The sequence below is a fragment of the Pipra filicauda genome, unplaced genomic scaffold, assembly GCF_003945595.2.
Source record: "Pipra filicauda isolate LSUMZ 115617 unplaced genomic scaffold, ASM394559v2 scaffold199_size1391877_pilon, whole genome shotgun sequence".
Classification (NCBI taxonomy): Eukaryota; Metazoa; Chordata; class Aves; order Passeriformes; family Pipridae; genus Pipra; species Pipra filicauda.
The window spans coordinates 614,209-622,767 of record NW_024104308.1 but is presented as its reverse complement, the minus strand read 5'-3'; the positions used below and the strand labels follow the sequence as shown (position 1 = coordinate 622,767).

At 44.8% G+C, this 8,559-nt stretch overlaps 1 protein-coding gene across 3 annotated transcripts in view; it reads left to right on the top strand.

The window, feature by feature from the left end:
- The first annotated feature begins 728 nt into the window (after positions 1 to 728).
- Positions 729 to 8,559, top strand: part of DOCK10 (dedicator of cytokinesis 10) — a 148,472-nt gene continuing 140,641 nt past the window's right edge. For all 3 annotated transcript variants that reach the window (XM_039380553.1, XM_039380556.1, XM_039380552.1), the window contains exon 1: positions 729 to 866. In XM_039380553.1, coding sequence (XP_039236487.1) covers positions 753 to 866 — 114 coding nt within the window. In that variant the 5' untranslated portion in view covers positions 729 to 752. The remainder of the gene's footprint in view (positions 867 to 8,559) is intronic.

The following is an 8,559-nucleotide window of genomic DNA, read 5'->3' as shown; positions in this document are numbered from 1 at the left end:
GCATAAAGCTGTATTCCTGCTAACAGAAGGTGTGATCACTCTGCTGGGGGGCAGAACTGTGACTATTGTGTAACTTCGGTGGGCTTAAATGGCTAAACTTAATTGTGAATTGGCTGAGTTTTCCCTACTGAAGAAATAGGCATGTCACGCCAGCTGGCAGGACTGGGAGACATCCAGCCTCACTCCGTGCAGGGTCTACAGCAACCCTTGCTGCCTGGAGGATGCTTCCTACCAGCTCCAAGGACGATGGGTGTGACCAGAGAGTTGATTTCTCATGGAACCAGGGTCCCGTTTCACACGGTGAGGAGGGGTTCCCACCTTGGCGAGCGGTTAACACCAAGAGTAGCTCTTGCCCTGTCGAACCAAACGAGCATCCTTTGGTGGTGACCACATACACGGAGAGAGAGGTACCTGCGCTGGCCCTTCTCGGGCTCCCGCCCCGGCCCCGCAGCTGCCCCCGGGGGCCCCCATCTCCCTCTGGGTGCGGAGCCGCCCCGGAGCAGCCGGGGCGGGCACGGGACCATCCCCGCGGCGCCGTCCCGGGGCCCGCCGCGCACATGGCCAGCGAGCGCGGCGGGGGCGCGACGCTCCCCCGGGGAGGGTCCGCGATCCCGGCGGCGGCAGCGGGAGGCCCCCGCCCCGCACACCTCCCCCGCGCGGGGGGAGCGGGAGGGAAACCCCCAGTTCCGCTTCCTGACGGCGCCGCGGCCCGGGCGGGGAGCGGCGGCCGGAGCGCGGGGCTGCCGGCGCCCATGGCCGGCGAGCGGACGCGGCGCTTCACGCGGAGCCTCCTGCGGCCGGGGCAGGCGGCGGAGCTGCGGCACAGCGCGGCCGCCGCCGCCGCCAGCGGGCGGCTGCAGCTGCGGGTGAGTGCGGGGGGAGCGCCCGGCGGGATTGCGGGCAGCGGGACCGCCCGGCGGGCACCGGCCCAGGTGCGAAGCGCGCTCGGGAGCCGACAGGGGCGCGGCACGGCGGCAGCCCCGGGGCGGGGGGCGCAGCGCTGGGTCCCCCCGGCCCGCCCGGAGCAGCCCGCGGGCAGCGCCGCGACAGCGGAGCCGCTCGACTGGTGCTGCGGTGCTCCGGTTCGCGCCTCCCCGCGCCGATGCTGCGGACGGCGGCTGGCGGCCCTCGCTCCCCTCGGGGGTGAATGCCAGCTGCCCGGCATACTCCCTTCGGCTTCGCCCGTTTTCTTCTCCTTTGGCTGCGCGTCGCAGGGGCAGACGCAGTGAATCCCGGAGAGCGCACTGCCCCTGTGCCAGCACAAGCGCCGGTGCTCGGGGGCCGGGACAGAGGCTCCGGCTGCCCCGGTGTGTGCCAGTCACGTGAGTTATCGGTGCTGCACAGCCCGTGTGTAACCATCGCTACTGAGATGCGTGTGCGCTCCTGGTGATTTCCACTGGAAACCCCACGGAGGAAGCCTGAAATGGCACAGAAACACTGACTCCGCTCTTCCTAGCAGCGTTCGTTTCTAAAACGCTTTGCGTTCAGCCCGTGTCTCTCCATCAGTGGAATAGCACAAAAGGGCTGTAAACTGTTACCACAGTATTTTCTCTTCCCTTTGCACACTTGTATGTAAGTCCTTAGCTGATAGGGATAAACGTTGAATTGTTAGGGTTCACAGAGAAATATTGACTAGCCTTTTCAAATCGCTAGGCATTTATGAGTCATTTATTAGCCATTTTTATATTAAGTTCCCTTTGGACTTAAAGCTATGTGAAAGGAGAGATATATGACTCCTTCTTAGATGATTAAGCATATTATTTCTGTGAATCATTTTAATTCAGATAGATATTTTCCTTTTCTAGTTTTTCAGGCAACACAGTTCATGAGATAGACTAAAAGGCTGAAAGAGAGAAAGTTGTAAGTGAAAGGTCATCATTCACCAAAGTTTACCCCAGTGCCTAAATGCAATGCATTCTCTGCGTAAAAGTACAGGAAGTAAGTTTCAACTGTATTCCCATAAAGTTAGTGGGCATTTTCCATCTGAGGTGTCTCACCCAGTACAAATGAAGAGCAGAGCTAAAATGACTGCTGTGCTTGGAGACAGCAGCCAGTTCAGGTTCCTACCTATCTGTACACCAAATGTGAGTTGTTTTCTTTACCTCACTGGATTTGAAGTGCTTTTGCAGTCAGCTTTGAAGGTCTTCATAAAGCATTCTCAAACTTGTGGCATGTGAAAGCTTAAAAGAGCTTACTTGTTTCTCCTGACTTCCCACAAATCTTGTATGTGATATCTTGTCAAATCCTGAAGTCTGTTCAACTGCACTGCCAACAGATTTTTGTGGTCCTGCCCTCTGGGCACAGAGGTCAGAATTTGGCCCATGGTCAAACAGGATATACTGTGCTGATGAAGTTTTGGTGGAAACTTTCTAGGAACCATCATGGTTGGTTTGGGCTCTTACCAAACACTGTGCTGAGTAGTTGTCCCCTAAGAGGGTCCATGTACTGGCTAAACTATTGTATTGTCTCATTGCATCTTAAATGAAATTCTGTTAGAGGTATATTTTACTCTGCTATGTCTCTGCTGCAAGAATGCAGAAGAATAACAGAATGAAATTGATGAAGCAAATCTGAATTTGATGGTCTGGTTCCCTTGAGAAGAGTGGGGGTTTTAATGTGTTGCTAACAAATCTTATACTGCTAACTTAAGAATATAGTATTTAATTACTGCTCCTGTATTTGCATTGTATTTTATTCAATCTGTCTTTAAAACATCGAGACTTCAGTTGTTGGGTGACAAAAGTCATCTGCCACTTCTGAGAGTCTAACTTCCTGTTGAGTGATGAAACATACTGGTGCTGGATTTCATCAGGGCTTTTGATTCAATATCTGAGGCAAATGCAGTCAGTTCTGCAAAGATGGTCTTTTAAAGATGTTGAAGTTAAAATTTGAAGATACCAGGCAAAATTCTGGTTTCAGTTATACCGCTCAGTGGGAGCACTTAGGGACTTCCAGATGTTGTGTTTTATTCACCAGCAGGCACGATGGTTCTGAAGTCTGGGTTCCTTGCTGTGTTGAATATGTACGGCTCTGGGGAACTTAATGAAGTTACCATCTTTTTACCATACTTTTTTGGGCTGCCAGTAATGTTGTCTGTGAAAGGCAAAGTTTTATGAAATACTTTATGCTGAGGATTCATGATGGATTACAAAGCAGCTGCCTTCAGGGTTAAATCTTTTCATGCTGCATCAGCTAAGAATGAGCAGAATTAACCATTATATCTTGGCTAACTAGGTTTGCAGCTTTGGGGCTGCCATGTAGAGCTGTGATGCTCTGTACTGGGCAGTGATTGTTGCCTTTGGATCCATAACATCTGGCCTCTGTGCCTTGCACATGGGACACTGGGTTGGTGCAGCCATTTTTGTAAATTGTTTTGTTGCTATTGAAAAAAGTCCCACAGGACCTGAAATTTCTGGCTGAACTTGAGCTGGCTTTTTGTACCAAATATACCAGATATTCTTGCAGAAGAGAAAAATTGGGTGTATTCAGGGAGGTGTATTGGTTCTGAATGCATCTTGCCCTGGATGTATCAGCACCTTATATTCCAGTTCTATTAAATCTGGCTTGTGTTGGAGTGTCCTGAAATTTGGCACAGCTGCTGTCAAGACTATGCAAAGAATTGGCCCCTACAAAGTAGGGGAAGTGTAAAGGTGTAATATGTAAAGAATTAAGCTTTCTGGTACTGCTTTTGCATATGCCCTGTATTGAATTGCAGCTGGACCTCTGTTAGTAGAATTTGAACAGCACCCATGCTCGAAGTTGTTCATGTCTTAGAAGTTTGGTAAGAGCCCAGGGATCAAATGTCTAAACTATCTTAGAGAAAAGTGTAGTGTTGTGTCTTTTAGCTCTTTTCTGTCTTCATATAGATTGCTTCTTCTTTTGCGTACTTTACATTTACTTTTGCTGATATTTATCCATTTAATAGGTGAAAAACAGTTGCTAGTATTCAGCACACAAATCTGTTTGTTGAAAGAAAAAGGTGTGATGATCAGGAAAAATGCGTTGGCAAAAGTAAGGATGTTTGCCATTGGGTGTTGTATCTGCAGTGCCCTGAAAGATAGAGAGTGAAACAGAGGTTGAGAGTGGAATATATGTGTGTATAGTGCTGGTGGGGGGTCATAACTGCAGTGCTTTGCCATAAGTGACACATTCTACATTAATTACCCAACTCTTCAGCAGGTGGAAGGAGTGGTGTTAGTGGTGTGTGGCAGTACTTCAGGTGGTTTCCATAAGTGCCTTGCTAAGCTTTCAAGTAGGAATAGCAATTCACCGAACTAGCCAGTGAAACAGATCAGTATCATCTAGAAGGTGAATAATTTATTGTATTTTGAAACTTGGTTGTGAAATTCTTTGTCTCTCCTAATAGAAAACGCTTGTTTGAAAGTTGCTTTATGAACACTCACTGCCACTGCCCAGGAGAGCTGAATAGCTGTGCACAAAAAAGGGAAATTAATATGTCTATAACTGCAGCAATGTTTTACTGGAAGTTTTTAAAATGGGGATGGGCCAGTCAGTGCTCCTTGAAATCAGCTTGCTAGCTGCTTAGCTAATACTAAACTTCATGTTATGCTATTATTTCCAGGTCTCAATTAATTTGGCTAAGTACTGCTGGCTGCAGTCCTCATCCTTTACATAAAGTATTGTGACACTCTTTTTATAAAAAAGCTGCGGCGGGTCTTGCTCTTCGTCTCTCTCCCATAGTTAAACAAGTTAATAGTAGTCTGGAATTGGGCTGTTGCTCCACATGTCTTTTTTTTGGCAGAGGTTTCTTTCCATCACTCTGCAGCCAAGCACAGAGTAGTGGTGTCCAATCGCTGAGTACTGGCAGTCTCTCTCAAGTGGAAGGCTGGATTACATGGCTCTCTCTTCCTTGCAAAATGGGTTTCTCTCCTTTTTACGTTGGCTGGGGCCGCTATACTTCCTCCCTGAAAGAATAGATTCGCTTAGTTTCCAGTGTGTATTTTATGTAGCATGTTCTTAGTTTCCAGTGTGTATTTTATGTAGCATGTTCTTTACAAATAAGAAAGTCTCTATTTGTAGTTGTATATTTCTAGTTTTGTATAGGTAATAAAGTGGTTTGTGACTTCAGTGGTGTACTGTAGTCTCTCAAGAAGAGTCGGGTATTGTTTCCAGTCTCACAAAGAGCAACCACTGCCTTAACAGAGCATACTCTGTAGGACCATGTTGCATGGCCTTGTTGCATGATCATGCTTGAATTGGACTTTCATGTTGTGAAAGAAATGACACTGAAAACCTCGTCTGTTGTGAAGCTACGATGTTAACTGAGCTATTTCAAAGACAGACACTGGGGCTGCGAAAGGCTCCCTTTCTTCTGAGGATGTTCTGATGTCTACTGTCCAGGGTTAACCCAAGTAAGGCATTTATACAGACAGTGAGTACACCACTCTATACAAAATAGACTCTGTATGCTTGTACATGGGTGTGCTGCACTGGTTTGGTTTGTTCAGGGCAGACAACTTGCCAGGCATATTTAGAATGTTAGCAACCTTCTGGGAATGTAGTGCAACGTGGAAGTACTAAACAACTTGTTTATATTTGAAATTTACCTGTGAACTCTGTTCATGAATCTACACTCAAAAATCTATCTTTCATTAATATCCTGTGCAATATCCCTTACCTGGTCAAGGACAAGGCCCGTGTTATTTGCAAGTAGTCTCCCTTCTCTACAATTTTTTTTTTTTTAATTATTTTGAAGTGTCCGATGAGTAATTTTGTAGCTGTTTTTTGGCTGGAGTATCCCAAGGACACTTCGTCTGGCCCTGGCAAGGATCTGATTGCTTTCAGCTGGCTGCTGGAACCCAGATGTAAGGGCAAACCAAGCAAAGGGCACAGGCAAGAATGCATCACTTGCACATTCTCCAGCTGCTAGGCTCCCTCCTCTGCAGGCAGACAAAAGGGGCAAAGTCTGCTCCTGAGCAATTCTGGGAACTTCATCTGAGACTGGTGCTGCGGATTAAATTGATGCAGAAATGAGGAAAAGGAGATAAGAGAGTCTCAGAGAGGGTGGAGACGGAGAAGGGAGGAAAATGGTTTAGAAAGAAGTTAAAGGCATTGCAGAAAATGGGGGAGAAGAGAAAAGACTTTGTGGGGAAAGAGAGACTGAAGAAGACAATAAAACGAAGGAAAGAAACAAAAAGAGCTGCAAGAAAGATACCTCAGGTTGGTGAATAACTTCTGTAAATAAGCCCTTAATATGCAACCGAGGGCAGTCATTTGGTAGGTAGGGAGACCCAGGCACTTGGATTTAAATGCAGAGTTTTTACTGTTGTCTTGCATCTGTCACTTAACTAACGCTTTGTTTTAAATTTGTGGGAAGTGAGTCAGCTTGAGTAACTCAAAATGCTCTCAGTTTATAGAAGTTGCATTAACTTTTTTGTTTTTGCTTACGAGGTTAAATGAGGGAACTTGGGAGGGGGAAGGAACAGGAGTAGAGAAGAGAATCTGGAAAATTAAGCCTTGTATTGGCTTTGGAAGAGGATGGATATGCAGAGAGGTTTAATATTGTTGTAGTTTATAAAAGGCAGTTCTGCAGTGCATATGTCACTTCCAGAAGTCAAAACATGTTTGTAACTTTTCTAGTACAAGGTCAAAAGCCTATGAAGTAGTGACACAGATGTGATTATTACACAAATAATGAAGACTTGCTTGCTGTGTGCATAATGTTTCCAACTTAGGATTGCCTGCATTTCACTGAACTCAACAGTAGTTTTCTGAATCTACATTATACTTGCTGTGTGTTTTATACCGTGTATTCTTATTGTAGCAAATGCCAACTTTATCCCTGTTTATGTTGATAAGAAAAAGAAAACACCAGGAGCTAACTGCCCAAGGTCATGCAATAAATCTATGGTAAAAACCATAGAAAGATTCCCTCTAAATTTATCCACATCACAGGCTATCCTACCCCTTATGGATGAATAATTTGCCTGGCTTCATAGTCTGCCCTGCTGTTCTCATTACTGACATGGGCAAATTTTTCCCTCTCTTGTAAAATATAAGAAAACTGAAGGCTGCCTGCCCTTTGTGTGCTTGTGTAGTTTAAATGACTTCAGCTCACGTTGTTCCTTTCTGGGCAGAACACAAACAGGCTCCAAATACCAGTGTAATAGGAGGGTATTGAGCTGCATTAGTGCTAAATGGTGATGTGTGTCAGTGAAGCCTTCCGGAGCTGGGAAGGTTTTCTCTACTTCTACTTCTCTTTTTTTTTTTTTTTTTTTTTTTTTTACTTCTCTTTTTTTTTTTTTTTTTTTTTTTTTCCCACCCCTTCCTTTCCATCCTCTCTTTTTTACACTGGGCACACAAGGCAGTAGTCTACTATTTTTTCTCCTTCATGTCAGTGGTGCATTATCACAACCTAAATGCATTGCTTAAGTATATTTTGAGTAGATTATTCATCATTTCTTTCACTAGTATTTTCTTCATGATGCATGCAGGAAGGACTTCAGTGTTGCTTCTTTGTTCTTCAGTTTTACACAGTGCTTTGCAAACACAAGGAGAGAGTTCCCTTGGAGCACTGGGGATGGATGGTACTGCCCGGCCTCTCCTCTCTAGCATGTACTCTGGGAGTTAATATACAGCCTCTTTGCCTGGGTACTGTAATGTTACTTTTCAGCTGGAACCCAAATACTGCATGTTTTGGAACACAGTGTAATGTTTTGAGATGACATAAGGTAGATGTGCTTTAAGCTTGTATAAAAATACATCAGATGAGGAAATCTGATAAATTTGTGACATGCGCCGGTTCATACTGTGCAAACAGCAGTGTGAACTGTAGCTACTGTCATTAGGATCCCAGGCAAATACAGGGAAATGGAAATGGATACCTCCTTGCAACAGGAGTCTTCTGTTGCCTCCATGAAACAAGATTTTATCTTTGCAGACTCAAAGAAAAAAAATCTCAAAAATTGAAAAAGATATACTGTATTATGTTTTAAATTACTAATTCACTCATTATTAAGCAACAATTAGCTTACTACTAGATTTTCTTCCCACTATTGTTATGGTGCAGTTGTGTATAATGTGCATTGTACAGAAGTTTAGTCAACATTGTCGTGATTTTCTTAACTCGAGTGTAGTTCCCTGCTTCTGACTTCATGTAGTATGGAGGAAGTACAAAGCAATTCTGTCACTGAGTATGAAATGGACTCTTCAGGTAGGAGAGTAATGTTTGTTGACTTAAAGCAAACATGATTTTAGCTTACTTTGACATGTTGACCTAAATTAAATGATGTAGATATAATGAAATTTAATGAAAGCAGTGGAATTGGATATGATAGAGGGGAAAAAAAAGCTTCCTTTTTCATGTATTACTGTTTATCAGGAGGAGTAGTACAGAAATGTTCTCTCTGAAGCTGGAATTACTAGTATGTTGAGAACAGCAAGGAGGAAAGAAAATCTATTATCTTTGGATTTTAGTTTTTGAACTCTTATCATCTAAATGCATTGCTTGCCCATGCACATTTACTGCTAGATGTACCTGCTTTGGCAATTTGGAGTAGGTTGATGTATGTCAGCTGATTTTGAGGAGTGTACTTTGAA